The 22,185-nt window shown below is 39.5% G+C and overlaps 1 protein-coding gene and 1 long non-coding RNA gene across 5 annotated transcripts in view; one reads left to right on the top strand and one right to left on the bottom strand.

Moving 5' to 3' along the window:
• ADRB1 (adrenoceptor beta 1) overlaps positions 1 to 6,747 on the bottom strand; it is a 44,360-nt gene extending 37,613 nt beyond the window's left edge. For all 3 annotated transcript variants that reach the window (XR_015794456.1, XM_088132344.1, XM_088132343.1), the window contains exon 1: positions 5,197 to 6,747. Coding sequence is in view for 2 of the 3 variants with exons in the window: in XM_088132344.1 (XP_087988470.1) it covers positions 5,207 to 6,508 (1,302 nt within the window). In the remaining variant the exon portion in view is untranslated. The remainder of the gene's footprint in view (positions 1 to 5,196) is intronic.
• Positions 6,680 to 21,484, top strand: LOC148213588 (uncharacterized). 2 transcript variants are annotated; one of them, XR_015794460.1, is made up of 3 exons: positions 6,680 to 7,323; positions 7,429 to 14,494; positions 20,615 to 21,484. It is a non-coding gene; the product is annotated as an uncharacterized LOC148213588 (long non-coding RNA). The 2 variants fall into 2 exon arrangements; XR_015794459.1 differs by lacking the exon at positions 20,615 to 21,484 and adding an exon at positions 14,914 to 14,928.
• The last annotated feature ends 701 nt before the right edge of the window (positions 21,485 to 22,185 follow it).

Below are 22,185 nucleotides of genomic sequence, written 5' to 3'. Positions count from 1 at the left end.
ATTAACCATAATCTTTGCAGTGCTGCGAGGAAGAAAATATCACAGAATAATAGAGATGTACGACATCAGGGGAAAATGAAAGACATCTAGTTCTGCATTCTGACAGGCCACTTGGGGTTTAGCATTTCTGTTGACATGAGGCATATAGCTCAACACCAAGCTACGTCTAATGGGTCAGTGAAAACATGGGATATTGCTTATCTGGAAACATTTCCAAATCACCTGTACATGAAAAACCTTCACGTCAAGGAAAAAGCCTAACTACCAAATACGCTGTCATGAGGGCAGGACTGTAGCTTGGTTGGAAAGTCCTTGTTGAACCCCAGGCATCATAACGTCTAAAACAATGGAGAGTCAGTAGATACACCCTTGGGATAAGCAATTTCCCGTTTCTATTCACAATGCAATAAATTTCTGATGTGCCTTCCAACAAAATGCATTTCTTCAAGTGCGTTCCATGATCGTGTTGGAGGTTTGTGTCATACTCCCTTCCTGGACAGCTGAATTTGCTGTTAAAAATGGTGTTAATACAGCATGAAGAAGCACCACATGTAAACAAGGTGAGCCCTCATAACTATAGAAAAAAGATATATTTTGGTAGTGACAGTATGTGATATAAATGACTTTTGCTTTTGCTTTTCTGCAGGTAAATTATCTGAAAACTATTTTTCCTTTTCCTATATTATATTCTTTTCAGAGCTTTCTGCAATGGAAATGCCATCATAACCACCCAAATCTAGACGCAGAGAGAGGTGAGATTGCTTCCACTCATGCAGAGTGGCCTTTTAGCTTCCTACATCTGGTTGCATCCCCTGAAATGCTCTTCTCAATCCTGGAAGCTTGCTAACAATTTAAGAAGAAAGGCCTCTATTGGGTAGTAAAATAGGTCTCCAAACCACACCTGTTTGGAACTATGGGGCCACATGTATCAACAGCTCCAAACCCAAGCTTCAACATAACTGAAATGTCCACCCAGCAATGTAAAATGAAGAGTTTTGTTTTCATGGAATTTCACCCCTCACAACAACTCTATCGACATTTATTATTTGATTTTCAAAAGTCAAACTCTATGTTTCATGCCAGTGTGCCTATATACTTGAAAGAGGGAAGGCTCCTCAGTGTGCAAAGACACTGTTTTTCGGCATGCCATCTATTGTAAGCAGATGCATCAAATGTACGCATGCTTTGTGTTGCTTCTTACCAAAGTACATGAAATAACTGGAAAAGCTTTTATTAACATAAATTACATTCTATACATCAGCAAAAATACCCTTCACTGGCATTTTGCTGGTGCAGTCTCCATAGTTACCAAAACCTATTTCTCTGGACTAACTTCTGCATATTCACCTGTAAGTGTTGTGGGAATATAATAGCATCCCACAACTTTGTAGCCTAAACAGGCGACTCCAGCCTTAGCTTTGGCACTGAAGACAAATTCCAGGGCCACGCTTTGATATATGTGAAGCTCTGTCCATAGCACTGTGGTAGCCAACCACTGCTGGGGGAGGGCCAGTTTATTTAGCACATTTAAAATCGTCCAAGGCAAGTGATGAACACCATACCCTGTAGATTGCTGCCCTCTCAACCTAATGTAATACATGGGGCCGGTGTACCATCCTTCAGTCAGAAAAAAAGGTATTTGTGAATAGGTTTATGATCTACTGCTGCAGACCACCTGACAAGAATCTCTCTCTCTCTCATGGTTCATTGTTATCAATAAAAATCGCTTCAGTTCTATTAGCTTCCTTTTTTCCCTATATTACAATTTCAGTATTGAATGAAAGCAACGTACATGCCTACACCAAAGAGCATGGTACGAAAGCTCACAGCTGTGATACAACTTAATACTTAGCACAGTGTTTTCCAAATATAAAGGAATACTTAAGAAAGGTAAGGCTACTTAGAGGAAGAACAAGACCCAGATGGAACCAACAAAAATGGAGCCAAGGGCCACCTATTATATGAGGTGGACAGCACCACTGACATCTCTAATAATAATAATAATATTCTCCTCAACTCATGCTGTCTATAAGCATTGTGTGGCCATCTTTTAAATCAACCTTCTCCACACCAATGACTTCCAATTATGCTGGCGTGACAAATCCCAGAATTTTCAGGCAGAATTCTCATTGGCTGTGCTGGCTGGAAATTCTGGGAATTGTTAGCCCAATGCTACTAGAGAGTAGCAGGCTGGGGAAGGCTGATTTAAATGAATGCGGTGGGCAGCATTCTGCTTTTTAAAATAAGCTGCATTATTTATCTAGCATGTATTTTTCTCCCAGCCTGGCTTCCAAAGTCTAACCCAAACCAGTTAGTTAAAAAGCACAAGCATTTCTTTTATTCTGACAGGGCTGGTGTACTGCAGACATTTAGCAAAAAGCACTCAGTATTGATTGCCTAGATCTCAACAGATTACTCCAGATCATGAATTCACGATGACATCCAGTTGATGATAGGCCAGCTCCTTTTTCTTTTCTCTGGCAGTATTTTTCCCTTGATATTTAATGGCCGTGAGACCATTTTGGTGGCCATATTTTCCAATAGCGTAAAACTTCCATTTGAGTTTCTGCTGTTCTACTGTTCATGACACTAGAGTAGTCCTGTCAGGAAAGGTTTCTATTAACAAGCCTCTGAAGTTGAGAGAATCAAGCTAATCTATTTAAAATGTTCATTAAACACAGTGACAACACTGCTATTAACGCTGGCATTCACTCACTAGCCAATTTGAAGTTCTGATGGCAATGGATACATCTTTTGGGGGGACAGTTTCTTAGCATCATGAGATCTAAGATTAAATAATACTCTCTAATTATCACCAGCTTCTATTTAAAAATAGATGAACAAATGGCAATACATTGAGAATCTTCATAATAATTAGGTTTTGGCTGTCCTTCTCAACTTATTTACTTCCTATTTTAATGGTGATTTCTGCTCTATGATACAAACTTTTCCAAAAGTGCACCGATCTAAAGCAATTAGAGAAGTGCAGCTTCAGTCCTTATTCTGGATTGTTTTGAAACCTTATTCTGGATTATTATGTAGCTCAAGTACATCACAGACACCTGTACAATTTATTGTACATAAACAGTTTATGACTTGTGTATGTCAAAGCACAGTTAATCTCTCCTTCCTAATAGTCAGTTCTCAAATGAGATCCACACAGTTCGTGCACCATCTCCAGCCATCTCTTTCAGCTTTCGTTACTATCGGAGTAGTTTAAATTGATAAGAGGCACCTATCGAAAAAAGGAGCTAATGTATTTATAGACAAGCTGGAAATGATTTGCTTTTGGCCCTGGAATTTCAGGGGAAGTCAACAGTCTTCAGCCTAACAGGAATGCTACCTTATTTGGTACAGCAAGCTTATTTTTTTAAAAGACAATTATGTCAGGAAAAGCCATTAAGTTGAACTGTATTGGTAACATGATCTATATTTTCAGCAAAACAGACACTGTTTTTTCTATCAGAAATGGATATAATTCCTGCGCTAAGATACATTGTAAATACGCTTGCTTGTGCTGCAGTGTGTTTTATTGCACATAGACCAATGACATACAGTAGTAAACGGCACTCAGAGAATATAAATACACTATAAAATGCATGTGCATACAGTCTCTTGCATACACAGACACACAGACACACAAATGCACAGAAGTAAAATGGAGAAAGACAATGAAGCACTAAATTCACAAAAGGTTCACATGATTTCCTGGGAATTAAAGAAGTTACCTATCGAAACTCTTGGGTATGAACATACTTACAGTACCTCCATTAAATCATATAAAATGGTTTTAAAAAAAGACAACATATCAGCCAGCAGTAGAAATCAAGTTGGAATCTGCTTTGTTTTCCAGTGGGTTTGTCTATAAGAATGTGTGTGTTTGTGTGTGTGTGTGAGAGAGAAAGAGAGTAACAGAGAGAACTTTGTTAATACTGTGCAAAAGAAAAAAAAAATCTCATTCTTTTCAAATGTGCAGTCATATTTCTGGTGCTTGTAGCCAATTTTTCTCTTTCATTTTTCAATGTGAACAATTTGTCTATTGAGATACTCCTGACTCTATTTTTATTTTAAAAAACCCTTAACTAGCAATACATAAATAAGCTGTTTAATATAAACACATTTTCCCTGTACAATATGCACAGCTTGAGGTAGATGTTTTATAGCCTTACTGCTGATGTCTCATATGATAAGAAAAGCAACATCCCTCACCCCCGACATCATGGGGGAGAAAGGAGCGAACCCGAGAGAAATTGGATCAAAGCAAAATGATCTCCATTTGCAGTATTACTGATGGATCTTCCTTCTTCGATATTAAGGAGTGTGTAGGTTTTCAAGCCTAAAAGCTAATGAGCACTTACTGTATTTGGGAACAAGTTTCATCAAACTCGCTTCCAACTAAACATGCATCGGATGATGAGACTGCATAACAAAACTCACCAGAAAATGTTTCAATGGCTTATTCAAAGAGACTTTTAAGCATGGTTACTAAAGTTGTTTCCTGCCTGAAACTCACACCGATTTCAAGAAAGATAACAGGTGGCCAGCACTTCTTCTTTTCCTTTCAGTTTTGCAAAGGATTAAATAAATTAAAAACAAAAAAGGCTACTTGTGCTACTGACACACCCAGTAATAGTAAAAACAACTAAAGGGCGTTATCTCTAGCTCTAAAATTAAACTATCAGCCAAGGGCTTCTTCCTATTTCCTTCAATATCAGGAGAGCCCTGCCTTGCTTTTCCATTATTTTTAGGCTGAACCCTTGCTACAAATTCAGTTCTTCCTGAAACATTTCTTTTACAAACTCCTTCCAACTTGCTTTTGCTCCTTTCCTGGCACACCGACACCTACTTACCTAACCTCTCCCCCCACCTTTGCAGCATACATACTAATAATCCAAATGGCTTGGAAAATGGAGAGTTAATCTCCTTTGTTCAATGGTCAGTCACTGTTTCCTTCAATTTGGGATGAGTCAGAAGAGGTATGCTGTATGCAAGTTCACCTGCTTTGCACCTCAGATAAATAATATCTTCTTCCAACTGAGAAAAGTCAGTCTGGAGTTGTGAATATTAGCCAGTCTCCTGATGTGTTCTTTTAAGGTGTTTTGATTCAGTTTTTTTTCCTGTCCTGCTTATTGTTTTGGCTCCCTTTCTTGCTCTGTAATATGCAACATACCCTCCCATTTCTTTTATCCCACTCACCATATGCCCTTTATACCTTGGACTCTGAATAGGAGATTTTACTGTTCCCTTCCTCCAAGCTGGAGTCACTTCCATCCTGCATACCACCATTGTAATCAGACCATGTCCCTCCAAGAGTGCATGGAGCAGTATTTCCCAGGGTACTGATGAAACCTCCAGGGTAGCGAGAGAGCTCCCCAGTGCTGGCATGCAACCTCCGGTCTGCTTTTCTAGGACAGCACAACATCCTTTTGAAGGCCTTACGGAAATCAGGGCTCCTGCAGTAAATGATGGGATTGAAGGCAGAGTTGGCATAGCCCAACCAGTTGAAGAATACAAAGAGCTGGTCTGGTACAAGCCCTCTGTGAAAGACTTTGACTATATTGACCAAGAAAAAGGGCAGCCAACAGAGAGTAAAGACCCCCATGATGATGCCCAAAGTCTTAAGAGCTTTCTGTTCCCTTATAGCTAGAATCCGGGATGTTTTTCTTCTACTAGTTTGGCCATTACCCAAGATAGGCAGGTGCTGGTGGGCTGGATGCTGGTGCTGCTGGTGATTATTGTAGAACCTACCCTCCGACCTATCGATCTTCTTCATCTGCTCCTTGGCTTCTCTGTAGACCCTAAGGTAGACAAAAATCATAACAAAAAGAGGGATGTAGAAGGAGATGATGGAGGATGCAATAGCATATGCCCTGTTGGTGACAAAGTCACAGCAGCTGGGGTTGCTGTAGCAGTTCAGAGCCTCAGGGTCGCCATCCCTCCACCACTGCATCATGATGGGCAAGAAGGACACCAAGGCAGAAATGGCCCAGACAACACAGACAATGATCTTGGCACGCTTCTTCGTCATGAGGCTTTGGTAGCGGAAGGGCGAAGTAATGGCCAAGTAACGGTCAATTGCAATGACGCACAGTGTCTCTATGCTTGCTGTCACGCACAGGACATCCACTGAAATCCAGCATTCACATAGGAAGGAGCCCCACAGCCACGAGCCTCGCACTACTAGGGTGGCACCAAAGGATACCACCACGGAGCCCATCACCAAGTCAGCACAAGCCAGGGAGGTGATGAAGACGTTGGTGAGAGTCTGCAGCCGCTGCGTCCTCCCAATGGCCGCAATCACCAGACCGTTGCCCACCACAATGAATGTCACCATCAGAGACATCAGGAGGCTCATGCCCACCACCCACTGCTGGGGCAACTCTTCAGCTTCCCAGCTGCCAGGCAGATCCAAGTCAGTTGAGGCGTTGGGGGGTTTCAGGCCAGCCTGAGCTGTGAAGTTCGATCTGTTGCGAGGGCTGTCCTCTAAGAAGAGCCATCCCTCTCCCATGGCTGTGCAGCAAGGGAAGGGTCAGCTCAGGGCACCCACGCTGGAGGCATGAAGGCGAAGCGGGTCCCCCTCCTCGCGAGCGCCGGCGGAACGGCGACCGACTTGCTTCGGGGCTGCAGCATGTTTGTGAGCGCTTCTCCGGCGGGCTCCTGCGCCCAGGACACCTCCCCGCGGCCCACGCGTCAGGCGCTCAGCAACCAATGGGCGGCCGAAGCAGCCACCTCTCTACCTCCGGAGCGGGACTCGCCTGGTGACCGAGGGGGCAGAGCCGCGGGACGCCCAGCTCTGAGAGGAGTGGCGGCGGCGCTCTCCAGGATCGCACGACCCCGCCGAGTTCCGGGGAGCCTTTCGAGCGGTGTCCCCTCCTTTGAAAGATTCAGCGGCGGGTTAGGGAGTCCCGAGAACAGCCTTTCGGGCGGGGGCGCGGAGGGGAGCTGCCTACTGTCTGCTTCCCACTGTAGGGACGACCCGTAGATGGGGCGGCGTTTAAAGGCTGCAGCTCTCGGGAAGGGGCATGGAGCGGCCCCGCCGCGTCCTTGGGGCGCCCTTTCGGATTCCTTGCTGCTCCCGCGGATCAGTCCCACGCCGCCTGCTCTCTGCAGCCCCTTTCGCTGGTTGCTGAAACGAGACGAGCTGCAACACGCCGTCGCCTTTCCTGCTCTCTCTGGGCAGCGAGACGAGTTGGGTGGGGGGAGGGGGAGAGGGAGAGGGAGGGGGCGGAAGGGCAGCGGGCGTTCAAACTTGCTGCTGCGTCTTCCTAACCTGCGCGTGACTCCTCAGGAGAATTGTGGCCGTCTGTTCCAGGCAGTGCAGCGGTGAGTTATTGGGTGTTTTGTTTGCGGGGGTGGGAGGTTGGGGAGGGGGCGACTATTTTCAATACTGCCCCTAACGAGCTTCTCCACATGCCGCACTTTTTGCAGGCTCAAGCATCAGATACCAGCTTTCGCGTCTTCCAGATCGATTCATCAAATTAGGTAATAGGAAAAGCAGTCGAAGACTTCTGGAGAGTTCCGAAGCCTGCGCTCTGTGTTGGGCTATTTCTTCGTTCCGATCAACGGTTGTCCAAATGTGAATTTGCAGGGTTTTCCGTTATGGAGCAATGCTGTCTTTACTTTTTTATCTTCTTCAGTCGGGTGTCCACCAGGTGTGTGGGAGATGGAAGGTATTTTCCTCCACCTCATCTGCCTTTACTTTTGCCAGGAGTTTGAGTTTTAGATTTGAAACTGGCTATCCCAAATATTAGGCAATCCAAAAGACAGTGGCCCCCTCCCTTCCATGTACAGAAGCCAACAGCCGCTCCATGGGAAGCCCACACACAGGACAGAAGGAACGTAGGCCGCTATTGCTTATTTATTTCCTAGGCTTGTGTCCTGCCCTTTCTCCAGAGGTCAAGGCATTTTTACTGGTGGTCTCTCTCAATTCTTACCCCCACCCCCACCCCCTGACAGTACCTTGCAAAGCAGGCTGGGCTGAGAAATAGTAATTGGCCCCAAAGTTACCAGTTAGCTTTAATGTCTAAGAATGGCCTTGAACCTGGATCTCCCTAGTCCTAGGCCACTGCCCTGACTGGTAGCCATTAATATCTTTTATCTTCCAAGGATTTAGGTCCCCAGTTGTTCCCTGGAAAGTCTTTCAGAGGCCACAGTGTGGTGCAAAGATCATGTTTTCCTCTCTTTGGAAAGAGGGCAGCCTGTGTGGCTTATTATGCTGATATCACTGTCTTTCTAGTAGCCTAGCTGTATGCAAAGGAAGAGGAAGCGTTTGTTTGTTTGTTTGTTTTATATAGCCACCCATCTCAGGCCAGTGACCAAATTTATTACACAATGATTACATAAATAAATAATTATAACCATAATTATAGCACAATGATTACATAAATAAAAAAAGGTATAACCTGCAGATAATAATACTCTATATGAAATGATAAGCAATAGATAAATGTAAAGATTGAATATGAGTTAATAATAGAATTTATAACATTGGGTGGGAAGAAGAGAGTGCAGCCGATTTAAGTATGTTAAGCAGTATGGAAATATGACCTCTGTTGCATGAATCAGAATGACTGCATCTGCATCTTATTTCCTCTTTTCTCTGCACGCAGCGAGGCTACTAGAAAGGCAATGATATCCCTTTTTGTCAGCTTTGATACAATGGCCCATTGAAAAGTTTACCAATGCCCTTCTTTCCTACTTCAAGTGCTATTCTTTTAATGGTTTAAAATACTAAGTCTCCTCAAGGCAGCCCACAAGATAATGTAAAAAATATGTTACCAGTATACAGATAGTTACTGACAGTGCCCTCACAGAGAGAGAGATGCCAAACCAAAATAAATCATAGTATTGTAGTCAGAATCTGTTGTATTTTCTAGCCCTAGACAGCAATGTAGTCAGAATCTGTTGTATTTTCTAGCCCTAGATGTGTTCACACATCTGCTAAGCCAGCATGTGGTTTATTTGGTTTTGGTTTAATATGTACAAACCCAAATTTTGTATTTGTAACTCTTGATTTATAGTTTGCTGTGTTGCATGAATCCAGTCAATTGTGCATTATTTGATAAACCATGGTTGACAACTTTATGTCTATATGCAATGTATAACTCCCATCACAGGCAAAAGAGAAAAAAAAATTCTGCCCCAATCAATTATCTTCTCCATAGCCTCTATTAGAAGACCCTCAAGGTAGTATTATATGTGAGTGGAAAGTAAATGTACACTAGACTGATATATTAACAATAATTAATCATTCTGTATAGATGCCTCCTTAATATTCCTGCCATTCCAGAATTCCCAGTGTCCTGCTCTTATAACCTTCCCCTCTCCAAGCGAATACAGATGGCTGAGAGCCAAAGTAAATGATATAAGAAATGTGTGATTGTAGTTCCCATGGCTCATTTCTTTAAAAGAAGTAGCAAGAAAGAGAAATATCAAAACAGAGGTCATGATATACAAAAAGATTTGTTTAAATGATTCTTTCCATACTGTGGCCTCAATAATAATCCTGCTCCCTCTTCCAGGTTCCTGTTTATTCCAGGATGCCAGCTACCATTAGCATCAGGGGGAGTTTTTCTCCTGGAGCAAATAATATCTGAGTGGATACTTTTAATCACTATGATTGCAGCATTGCACATAACAAGAAGATTATTTCCCAATCTGACTTAGAATCATAGTGCAAGGATTTGCTCTTTGCCCTACCACCGAGCCAACCTGGATTGGGATCTATCGATCTGTTCTTTATTTTAAAAAGTAAGGTATAGGTAATTATGTGAACTCCATCGCACTGAATTTAGTGGATCCAGCTATTTGGGATGCAAATCTACAGAAAAATCTAGACATTTTTTAAGGCCACGTAAAGAGTCTAGCATGTTTCATTATGAGTCAGATCACTGGATTCTTTGCTGTTCTGTTTTTGATTCAGTTTCACAATCTTTCAAACCCTTGAGTTCTGCAGGTGATATTTCCCACTTGGGAACCATCCACAGAATCAGGGAAAGGGAAGAGGACTGGGCTGGATCCTGTCCCAGACTCCTTCTGGAAGGTCAGATGATGTTAAGGCCAGGGTGAAAATCTGAACCGTGCCCCTGTCTGAAGGTAGACAGCAGATACAGCTTTTGACTGCTGTGCAGTTTCTTAGTAGAAGAAAAAATCATCCAAAGAGCAGCTATGGCTTCAGGTAATTCAGACTGAGTGCCTGAAAATATGGCCCTTCTGAAGATTGCATCCCTCTTAAGCTCTCCATCGCAAGGTGAGGAGGGGGTGAGTCTATGAGGAAGGTCATTCAAGTCTCTGCATGCTTCTTGACAGACTGGAATAGGTGCCACAGGCCAGAATTGTTGAACAACTATTCCTACAAGCATCCTGGCTGTTACTTCTGGCAGTACTTCCACACATCTGGAGGGTACCAGGTTCAAGAAGTCTGGCTTAGGTTCTGAAATCTCCTGACTGAAATGACTCATTTGTCCCTTTCTGTCTTTCAGAAAGATTTGTTTAGATTTGTATTTTTTAGAATGGACAATCCTCAGTTTACAATGCGGTTGATTTTAGAACATTAGTTTTGTTTTTAAATGGATATGTTTATTAGGTGTGTGAGAACACTTTGGGGATTGCACAGGCTGAAAAGTGGTACATAATAATTATATATAAAATAATGAGACTGTATTTGAAACTCTCCCTGATTCTAATCTAACATTTTAACTCCTACATTACAGTGGCACTAAATAATAACACATTAATCAGGGGTGGTTAATATAATACAGAATATAGTAGCCTTCCCCAGTTGAATGCCTTCCCAGATGTGTCAGCATCACAACTTCCAGAAACCCCTAGGGGGATTTGCCTGTGGCTGAGAAGTAGGCCAAGCACATCTGGAGGGTGCCAAGTTGGAAAATACAATATTTATTTTAAATCTATTTATCTTGCTTTTCTACTTAAAGAAACACTAAAATATTAGCTATGTCAGTCTTATTCACCCCACATAACAACAGCTCAAACAGGAAATTAATAGCCTTCAGGGTTATGTACATCATAGAACACCTCCCCCCCCCCGGAAATTACAATATTAGCAGGCATTTCTAAGAGCCCTGTTTGAAATATCCTAAAATGTGCTATCCTTTTTTGAAATGTTAATTCTGTACTTAATAACATTGTTTCGATTTCATCTATGGCAGAAATCACTTCTCAGGTTAACCTTCATAGTTAATGCTGCAATTTAGGTATGAATGCACACACATACACACACACGTACTCCTGATCTGTTAAGCTTCGATTTAACAGCAGTGATTTCTTGTTCTTTGATGAGTCTCCTTTCCCAGTAAGCTTGTGAACTTTGACTTTCGGTTTTGTCTGAGATCTCTTGAGGGTCTCTGTGATGAAAGAGAGCAAAAGAAAATGATAAGGTCTAGCCCATGAAGAATCCATTTATGAGAAAGGTCTGTATCCCTTTCTGGATTCAGAAATCTGTACTGTCTTTCTGGCAAGAGTATTTGAACATCTGTTTTCCCCATTTTCCCTTCTCAACCTTCTAAATAAAGTAACCATTTCTATCCAAGCCCTATTTTTGTAGCCCTCAGAGCCTTCTTTGATTCTGTTTGAAAATGAACAGCATGGTTTTCTGCCATTTTGAGGTGAAAAATATGTAAAAATGGTAATGTAAACCCTAAAATAGGCATATCACAGTTAAAAAAACAGAAACCCTACAAACTTCCTTCCCCAATTTTGCCCCATCCATATTTTTATACATAATATGGCCTTCCAATCCATTTTACAGCCTCAACACCCACCTCCAAATATGAAATGTGGCCCTCTGTTGAACACTACGAATCTTTATAGTGGATTAAAAAAACACTGGTATGTAACAGTTACCTGCTTCTACAGCAATTTTAGCCACAGCGTGTTAACAAAAGGACTGCTGTATAGGTGAATAGTTTGGAAGCTCTTAGAGCGTGATTAAGAACGGAATCTTGAGCAGCAGGTTTAGTCCAAGATACAATAACTGAGTTCACACAGTTGGCTCTCCATGGTTTATGAGATAAATTGCAATTGACAGGGACAGAGATTTTGTTAAGCCATAAACTGGGGTATAAATTGTGGTTTAGTGATCAGTGTATTTGTGATGTCAAGCAGTTTTGTTTTATTTAATAAACTATGGTTAAATAAACCCTTTATTTGTGGTTAAATAAATTGTGACTTAGCATGATGCATGAATCTGATAATTCTGAAGTCTCCAATTTTTGTCCTCCAAAAGAAAGATAACTTGAGGAAAGCTGCACACACAATGATAATTTTTCACATAGAAGAAGGTGACCTTACCAGTACATACATACTTCGATCATGCTGGCTGTGGGCTATAGGAGTTGCTTGGGAAGATAATAGGTTGGAGAATTCAGGTAGAAGCTTTTGTAGATAATAGTCCATTTCACTGGATGTATCAGATGAAGTGGATTCTATTCTATGAAAGTTGAGACCGTAATCAATCTCTTAACTCATTTAGGTTCTACAAGACTTTTTGTTTCCAATAACATTTTTTTTAAAAATGATACAGGCTATTTACTTTTTGGTAAGTGACACAAACACACACTGTTAATTTCATCAGCCAAAATTACTTGCTTGTTAGTATCCATCTGGAACACTTGTCATTTTAGCTAGATGTGAAATGTGAAACATTAGCCTGTCACATCACACAATAAGGTAAAACAGATACTACTTTTTGCAAACAGGAAACAAAAACAGACTGCTTTGAAGTCAAAAGAGGTTATTTTCTGTAAAGGATGTAAGAAGGAGCTCAGTCAGATCCACTGAGTGTAAATTATTACAAATGGAAACCAAAACAAGAACAGAACTAAATACAATAAAGGTGGTCTTGAGTTTCACAGTATTAATATACAGTATCACTCAGTTTTCTTTCTATAAAAATTCTAACAGATTGCCCATAAAGTTCTTCAAATGAATTTTGATCTGGGGAAGATTTCCTAGCTGAAAAGTCCACTTGTTAAAATATGTAAATCAGGAATATGAAGGCATGTACCATACATGGAAGGGGGTTGTGGGATTGTAGTAGCTAAGCTGGAAGCCACAGGTGTCAGCCACACCTTTTGGCAATGTTAGGTTGCTTGGCTGCATCTTTTCCTGTCATGTGTTGCCGTTGTGTTTGCTCCTATTCACTGTCAAGCATTAGCACCTCCCATCCTGTACACAAACAGGAATCCAGGCCAACCAGGCATCCTACTGACAAGCACATATTGGCATGTTTGTGGGACTCCCTCCAAATATGTGGGAGATAAGAGAGTGGGGATACAACTCTGGTTACCAAATACACTTTTGTGTCTCTAATAGTCCTTACACTATTTTTAATCAGGGCTCGCTGTATGCCTGTGTGTTTAACCTTGCACTCACCCAGATACCCCGATTATTGAATATCAGCCAGGGTATTAATTTTTAAAATGGAAAATACCAGGGTTTAAAAAATTATATCCTTTAACTGGGTACAACCATTAATAATGGTATAATCTTATCATTAATTCCTGATGCTTAATTCTACTATTCTAAGCTTTTTAGATGAAGGGATTAAAATGTCATATTAGCACAGAATTCAGATATGGTTCTGAATGACAAGGTAATAGCAAATCATAGGGCATATACGGCTGTTACATCCTGTTGGTGCATCAGTCTCCCCACACTGACCACACATCCCATCCCATATTTTTTCCCCATTTTTATGACTGTAATCACAGCTTCTATGCACTGCCAAGTACAATGGTGCTATTAGTTTTACTTGCAGCATGCTTCTAGGCAAAAATAAGTATATAAACAGGAAAGGCTAGATGGGATTAAGATGGCATTAGCTAATCAGATTGGCTTGTGAAATTGACTACCAGGAGAAGTTGACTTGAATCTACCTTTCCTTCCCTCCCTCCCTCCCTTCTTTAAAACATAGCACCAAGGCAGTGGACTTGTGTATGCACACTGATAGAAAATTGGATTTTTTTTTTTTTTTAAAGGAACACACTAATAGCAGCTGGAGCCAGGAACTACCGTGCCATTGTTTATCAAAACACACACGGCATTTCTAATATTGGCTTTACACAAACATCAGATCCTACCCTATCTTGTTTCTCAGGTGTTTCTGAGCAGCAACTGCATTTGGAAATCTCCCTATGCCTTGCATATGATGGGCATTCCAGGGTAGACCCTACCACAGAATTGAACATGTTTGGGGAGATTCTTTAATCCAAACCTTGAAGTTGGCTTTGCAATGCTAGGTGCAGCTACTGCAGATGTAACCAATTACTAGTCCCTCTTTAAATAATTTCAGCAAGCAAGGACCTCTTATTTCCTAGTCAGTTTCCATTGTTGAGCACTCTTTACTATTAGGAAGTTTTCTAATGCTTAACCAAAATCTGCTTCTCTGCAGTTTCCACCCACGTGAGCATGTTGTTGGCAGGCTGTCTTAACAAAAATGGTTGGAGCCACAAGTTCATCCCTGTCTGTTCCTGTAAGTGTGACTTTAAATCTCCTTTGAATGAATATAAATCCCCTAGGCTGTCAGTGGATAGTAACATGCCAAAGGGCCTCAAGGACAAGGTAGGAAGGAACTGAAAGATTTATCTCAACTTGCTTGCAGACTCCCAGACTGATTAAAGTGAAATCTCTCTGGTGCACAAAGCAAGAAATAAATAAGTACATCCAAACCCCAAACCAACAACAAAAATTTCACAGTGAAAAATGAACCTGTTAACATCTCATTTATTTCTTCAAACTGAGACCAGCCCAGTAACTGAAAAGACGGCTTCTAAGACACTGAGTCGACATTTAAATTAGTGCACCTGTTCTGCTAAGCCTTTGCTTTGTCAGACCCTAGTAAAATCTGTTTTTTTTCACACCTGTGTTTTACTTTTAAAAATGTCTTTACAGAAGCTTGACCTTGACCCAGTAATCTATCCTGAGGCCACATCAGAACTGGCATCAGTCTATCTTCATCTGTTTATGTATTTATAACCATAATAGTATTATTCAAAGTTCACGTTTGCAGTGTGAATAACAATTATAACCAGATCTCTTGTTTTGCGTATTACATTTATAATCATTAGGATTCACTCACCATTCAAGATATCCAAGCCTAGAAATTACAAACCAGCATCAGTTTTCTAAGACTGTATAACCTTTAAATATTTCTTCAGAAAAGAGGAACTTAAACAAATGAGTCAAATGACCAGTTCTTTCTCTGAAAATGTGTCCATTTGACCATAAAAATATATAGCACAAAAATACTATAGATCAGATTTACCACAATCACTATATCTGCGGCTGTAAAATATATGTCTATCCACCAGCCTAGTTCAATAATATGGTTATTGTTAACATTCAAATTAAAGTATTTCAGACTATAGCTTCAGAAGATCAGTGGAAGAATGAGTGCATGTATAATTTTACCAGCATGGAATAAAATGTTACAATAGTGTATGATGGTGTGGAATAATGATGCAAACTAAATACTAGGTAGAAATGAAACAAAGCAATGCAAAAGAAAAGATCTGAAATGCAATAAATTTATCTACTGTAATTTAATTGCAAATTTAAACAACTAATTGTTCTTTCAAATCACTCTGCTGATGAGCAACACTTCATAGCAAATTGATCAGAATGAGGATTGACAAGAGTCCAATTCAGGTGGTTTTTCTTTCCATGCAAGTAACATTGTATTAGAATATAACAAGATTGCACATCTTAGCTTTGCCTGTGGTTGTGTCCTTTGTTGGTCTTGTCCCCAAAGCTTATTAAAAATACTATGGTTATAGCAAAACTTAGCATAAATTGCGAACCTTGCTGCTGAGAATCATAAATATGTGATACATGTGAGATACTTTAAACCCCTGAAACATTAAGCATTATGATTTCATAACAATTTGAAGGGCAGTGTGGTGTAATGGTTAAGGTATTGGACTGCCACCAGGTAAACCCAAGTTCTAGTCTGCTCTTTGTTACAGAACCTCACTTGGATGACTTTGAGCCAGTTGTTCTCTCAGCCCAACCCAACTTATAGAGTTTTTGTGGGGAAAAAATAGGATGGAGGAATGCTATGTACATCACCTTGAGATGAAATACTAATCTAACAGACAAAAAATAAATTAGGATCTGAGACAGAACATGTAATATCATGGTTCTCCAGGGCTTCAAAATGTTTTAACTAACCAGATTAGAATGTATGGAGGATATAATGGGAGGCAAGGAAAGATTCAGAAAAAGATTGTGTTAGTAAATAACCTTTTGCTTTCCCTAGTTTTCTATAATATTACTATGAAAGTTCATGCAACAACCTCCCTTGAGATACTCCAGATCTGTTAAACTACAACCCACATTAAACCTAGTGATGCTAACAGAGTTCATGAATCATTTTAAAACCAATGGCCGATTTTATATAAAACGCAAAAGCAAATATCTATCACAAAAGTTGAAAGTAGATTTGTGAACATTGGAAAGAACCAAGACATCTGAGCCTAATAATGTGCCTATTTAGACAACTCTGATCATGAAAGTTGTCTATGAGTGATAACTTGCTACTCCCAGAGGACCATAACAAACAAGGTTGCATTTAGTACAGCAAGAACTACAAACAATTCAGTATTATAAGATACTGGCCAAAGATCTTCTAGGTTGATGAGCAGGCTACCCAGTGTTAAAAAAGTCTACAATAAGACAATATAAAAAGTGAAAAACAACAGAAATTTAAATCAAGTGCTTATGTGATCATTTAAGAAAGCAACCCCAAAAGGGCATATTCTGAGGAAATATAATTGCATACATACAATATTTTTAGAAAGTTTAAAAAGGAAAGCTGTATCATATATATGAAACAGTTAAAAAAAAAACAGCAGAGAAGTATACAGGGTAAGTATACAGGGGAGTGTACAGAATAAAGTGTTAGCAGCATGGAGAACGTATATATTGAGAGAAGAACAAAAGGAAATTAGGATTTATGAAATAAACTAGTTTTATTTACTCTGACTTAAATATCCATATCACTTCTAATACCTAAGAAATAATATTTCTGATCTAAGATTCTTCTCCTGCCTTGTTTAAAACTTTCCATGTTACATATGGCAATCACCGTCAACTGCAAGTCCTCCAGATGTTCTGCATCCTTGAAAAAGACACAACTAAGTTAAATAACTTAATGGCTTGGCTAAAAATAAGGTGATAAGAATAATCCAAAAGGCATTTGAAGAAACTAATCTTTTAAAATGGAGAATAGATGAAACAGAAAAGAACAGAAATTAGTGAAAGATTACAACGAAATACTAAGACACTGAATATCTATAAAGATTCTGGTACATTTGTAGCACAACAGTTTTTACTCCCAACATTAATTTTACATACATACATACATACATACATACATACATACATACATACATCACAAAGAAAATGTAATGCAACAATGTCCCCATACTTACCTGTAGTTGTGATGCCTACATGGATCTATGTAGTGTTCAAAATGAGTAGTTGTTTTTATTCCCTTTTCCCCACCTGTTATTTTTTGTCTATAAAATCTCCTATACTGGAAATCCACCAGAATCACTTATAACAGACTTTGAAATAACCGTTGCCACAGCAAGAGAAATGTCTATCCTGCATCAGAGCATAGCTCACTCTTAACAGCCATGTCAGTTTCCAAATATTTATCAGCAAAATGACACAGAGCAGTCTTTGTGAGCCAGGTGCTGTCCAGGTGGGACAGACTACAATTTCCATCGTCCTTAACAAAAAGTCAGTTGCTTTACTTATTGAAGATGGTGGAAATTGTAGTCCAGAAGAAAAATCAAAGTTATAGATCCAAATAAAGTCAGGCACTTGATGCCTTCTAGATGTATTCAGCTTCTCTTTCCATAATCCCTAAGTAGCACAATCATTGACTATACTATGCAGGGATCTCAGGAATTTAAATCCTACATATTTGAAGAGTGCAAGGCTGGGAAACTAGTGTAGACTAGTATCTACTATAAGCTGTACAGACAATCAGTTCCACATAAAACAGCTTTCATATAATAACTCATAATCTTTTTCAATCTGTAGTAGTTGTGTGATGTGGTGAAAGTAGTTTCTTTATATAGAGGACCTGTAATGATATGTGGGAATGACCTTGGGAGACAGGAGCAAGAGCTGCAGACTAGACAACAGTCAGATAAGTGGCAGCTGAGTCCACAGGAGGAATGGGGGCATGGCAAACACCTCAGAAGGGACCCTTCCTAGTTTCTTGGACTGTAAAGGCAAGGGGGGAGAGATGCACTTTCAGACTTGCAAGATTCTGTTAACCTTACAACAAAATTAGAGTTGATACTTCTGGGCGTGCTTCATGTCTGGACTACCTCACAAGGCTGACAGGACCAGCACTCAAGGAAGTTGCTAGATGATAAAGGATAAGACAGATTCTTTGGGCATCTTAAATACTAACAAACTAATTCTGGCATAATCTTTTTGTGGCTGCAGTCCACTTTACCAGATGCAATTAAAAAAATCAACCCAATTTATCATTTATTCAAATTTATTGTTCCAGGGTTATTCTAGACCAACTATCCAAAAAATTAGAACTTTGGACAAATGGCTCTTTCTGATGTCCATCATATCATTATGCAGATGATACTGTGTTATATTAGTTCTTTTTCCTATTTCATGACTCAGGAAATAGATTTATAGTATACAAATTCATTTTAGCTTCCAAACAACTCTGTAAATTAAATTAGTTTGATAGGCAGGGGCACTGTTTCCACTACCAAAATAAACCATAATGCCTTGCCTTTTTAGAAATCTCACTCTGTTAAGGGCCATATTGGGTCATTTGGAGTGAAAATGTGTGGGATGAAGCTGAGAAACAGTTAGGATGTTTTTTACAGTCCTATTTCAGTGTGGAAGGATGGCTCTGATAAATTCCTAAAACTCATTCCTACTCAGTACATATAAATGCCTGTTCTGCATTTATATCCTTGGCTGTTGCTACTTTTTTGAGGGCTATAATGAAATGTGAAGGAAAAACAAACAAAGACAAGAATTTTGCAATATTGGGTGTTTTCCTACAAAACAAAGAAAACTAAGCTCTTAATCTAAGCATCATGACAAAAGTGTTCCCTTCAATTTGATGGTTGCATTTTGCCTATAAAGAACTTTCAAGGACAGCATTATCCAGTTCAGATTTCTTTGAACACAAGACAATGATGGAAAAGTAAGAGATTTTTATTTGAAATGTTTCCTTTAGAAAAACTACAAGCAGGACAAAAGTGAAGGCAAGGAAACATCCCTGAATCCCTGTCCACATGAGATCCCCAGAGAGGTACCCAGTGCTCTGATAGCCTTAACTTAGTGCCTTCCAAATATACTGAGCTGTAATTCTTGCCAATTGCCATGTGGGCACTAGGTTGGGAAGGTAGTTCTGTGACAACTTTCTTCAGCCTGGCATCCTGTACCGTCCAGATGTATTGTGACTGTGACTCCAAGCATTCGCAGCCCCCATGGCATTTGGTTAAACTAGTTCACCATTCTTCAAGTCATAACAAGTTGAGAAGAGGAATCTGAGGGATTCCTCTTTTGCCTAAAAGATAACAGTCTTTGCCCTCATCTCTTAATTTTAAGATACAAAATTGTGATGGCTTCACAGTCAATGAAACAGTCACCCCAGATTCTGAGGTGAATTGTCCAGGGAGAAGAATCTTTATAACCATTAAGAGAAAAGCATGGTGTTTTGAACTGGGTGATCTTGTGGAGCAAAACTATAGTAACTGAGGGACTCATGTTCATTGAATGGTACACTCATAATAGTCTATTTATTCATTAAAATACTTCAGCATTTGTTATTAGTTCTTTTGTTTCTGGGAGGCAATTTTGCTTAGATTCATAAACTGATGTCCTTTACATGGAGGATACTGATCTCCTATAATGGTGTTCTCCTCTTTCCTTCTTTCATATTTATCTGGACTCTTTGCCCCCATTCATTTGCTGAAGTATTAAATGTAACCCCGTTCTCTTATGCTGATCCATGTTGTCATGACAACATAGGCCTATTTTATTGCCTATCACTCTACCATGCCCTTGAAAATGAGGCAGCTAAACTGTAAATTATGTCAATCCAAATATCATGTGAATGGGAGTATGGTGTTCCTCTGACCTGAGCTATTTGCTGTGACTCAAATGTACAATTGGCCCCTTTCAGTCCATTTCCCAGTTGCTACATTGTGGGAAAGAGGTGAAGTGGTCATACAGTCAAAACACACAATGGCAGCAAAGGCCAGAGTGGAACCAGAATAAAACAGGAAATGACAAAGAAGGAACAGAGGTTGGGGTTATCCTCTCAAACACAGCAAACCTACCTACCCAACTCTTTTCTGTTGGCTCTTCTCTTATGTCCACCCATTTAATACATGATTTGATTGACTCCCTGCCTGTTAACAGTTTGCTTCCAATGTAGTGAGTATCTCATGTAGCTACTGTACCTGTTCATGTATTTGGGATACAGAGTTTAAATGCAGATAGTTTACTTAGTATTTTTAAGCTCCTTAGGTCAATATATAACTCAAAAATTGCCTGTACTGTGGTGTAAACATATCCAATTCTTTGAATTATACAGAATTAGAGTTCAGATTAAAAAAGAAAAAACAACCACAAATCTCTGAGGAAGAACGGAGTTCTATTGTGGCTGGTATGAATCAATTGCCATAGAAGCTGAAATTAAAACAGATTTACAAAAGGCTTGGCATGCTGGCTGGGGAATTCTGGGAGTTGAAGTCCACGCATCCTAAAGTTGCCAAGTTTGAAAAACACTATTTTAGAGCATATTGGATTCCAGCTAAATACTCTATTTGGTATTTCTTTTTATATGTGTTTAAATGAAGCACAGTGTATCCTTTTTGTTTTCAGATTGTCTTCTAAACGTTTTGTGCAGCCACACTGGGATTTTCCCCCCCCTGTCCTCTGTTTTTCCTCCTCCCTGTAATGTAGTTTTAAATTGTATATCTTGTTTTTTACATTTTAAGGGGCTTTTATGTGATAAATCCAATTCACATTTTGTCACATTTTAAATCTTGGATTTTATAGATGAATTATATAAAGTAGTTATGGTGGGGAAGGGTGCAGGTGTGTGTGCTTAAAAAAAACTTGCTTATAGCAAAAAGAAAGTGTTTTACTGATACAAAAGAATAAATCATCTCCTGATGAGAATGAATGGGCGGTGGAAGCAATCACTTTGACTGCTAATGAATGTTTGCTTTCCCACAACAAAAACATAAATTAAAAAAAATGAGACAGTTTTGTCAGATTTTCTTTTTCTTATTTAGACATTAATGTAACAAATAAATGAACATATATTGAATATTGTAAATGTTGAATGTAAGGTGTATATTGTATTATAGCTTTTTTCAAAAAGTGGAGAATATTAAGTACCCCAGAAATCTTTCAGTTTCCTTTGTTCTTCATGTTAAGTATAAAAATTACAATGTGAAAGTTACCCAAATAAAGTCCATTGGAAACCATGCCAGAGCTGAATGATTCTTTGAAAGCATGACCGTTACTTATTCTGTTTTGGGTTATTCCTATCACCATGACTCATAATCCCAATCTGACAGATTCTATGATTTTATCAGCAGATCCCATAGTGCCTGCCTTTCCATTTTCCTTCCAATTCTTCTAACCATATTACCAATGTTGTGTTTTTTAAATGTGAATTACACAAGCAGTTCAGTCTATAGGCTGAAAACAGTTTTACCAGGATTCCTTTAAGGACCCCTTCTTTCTCATCCTTCTTAAAGCAGAAATACTTTCAGATTCAAGCAGTTAACACAAAAGGAAGTATTGCAGTAATGGTTAATGTTAGGTCCTATCTCTATTTAGCAACACTCACAGATGGAACATTTGAATAGACTGCAGATATTGGTCTTATTCGATATTGGGTCAACTGGATCCTACTCGATCCAAAAATTGTATCAGAAGTCTCCCATGGACTCATTTATTTTGCCTCCATGCAATATGCAATTAAAAACACCTGTAACAGAATAAATCACAACAACAAAAAAGACATCTGTAAAAATAAATCAAAGCAAAATTAAGATCCCTTGAAAGCCATCAAATTCCAAACTTCTGTTTCACATAGATTAAATTTCTCTGATCATACTGCTGAATTTTGATGGTACAATTGTCAAAAAC

The sequence above is a fragment of the Python bivittatus genome, unplaced genomic scaffold, assembly GCF_059951505.1.
Source record: "Python bivittatus isolate LINGU-HERP-01145 unplaced genomic scaffold, Pbiv_v1 ctg000980_np1212, whole genome shotgun sequence".
Taxonomy (NCBI): Eukaryota; Metazoa; Chordata; class Lepidosauria; order Squamata; family Pythonidae; genus Python; species Python bivittatus.
This window is presented reverse-complemented; position numbering and strand designations above follow the sequence as displayed.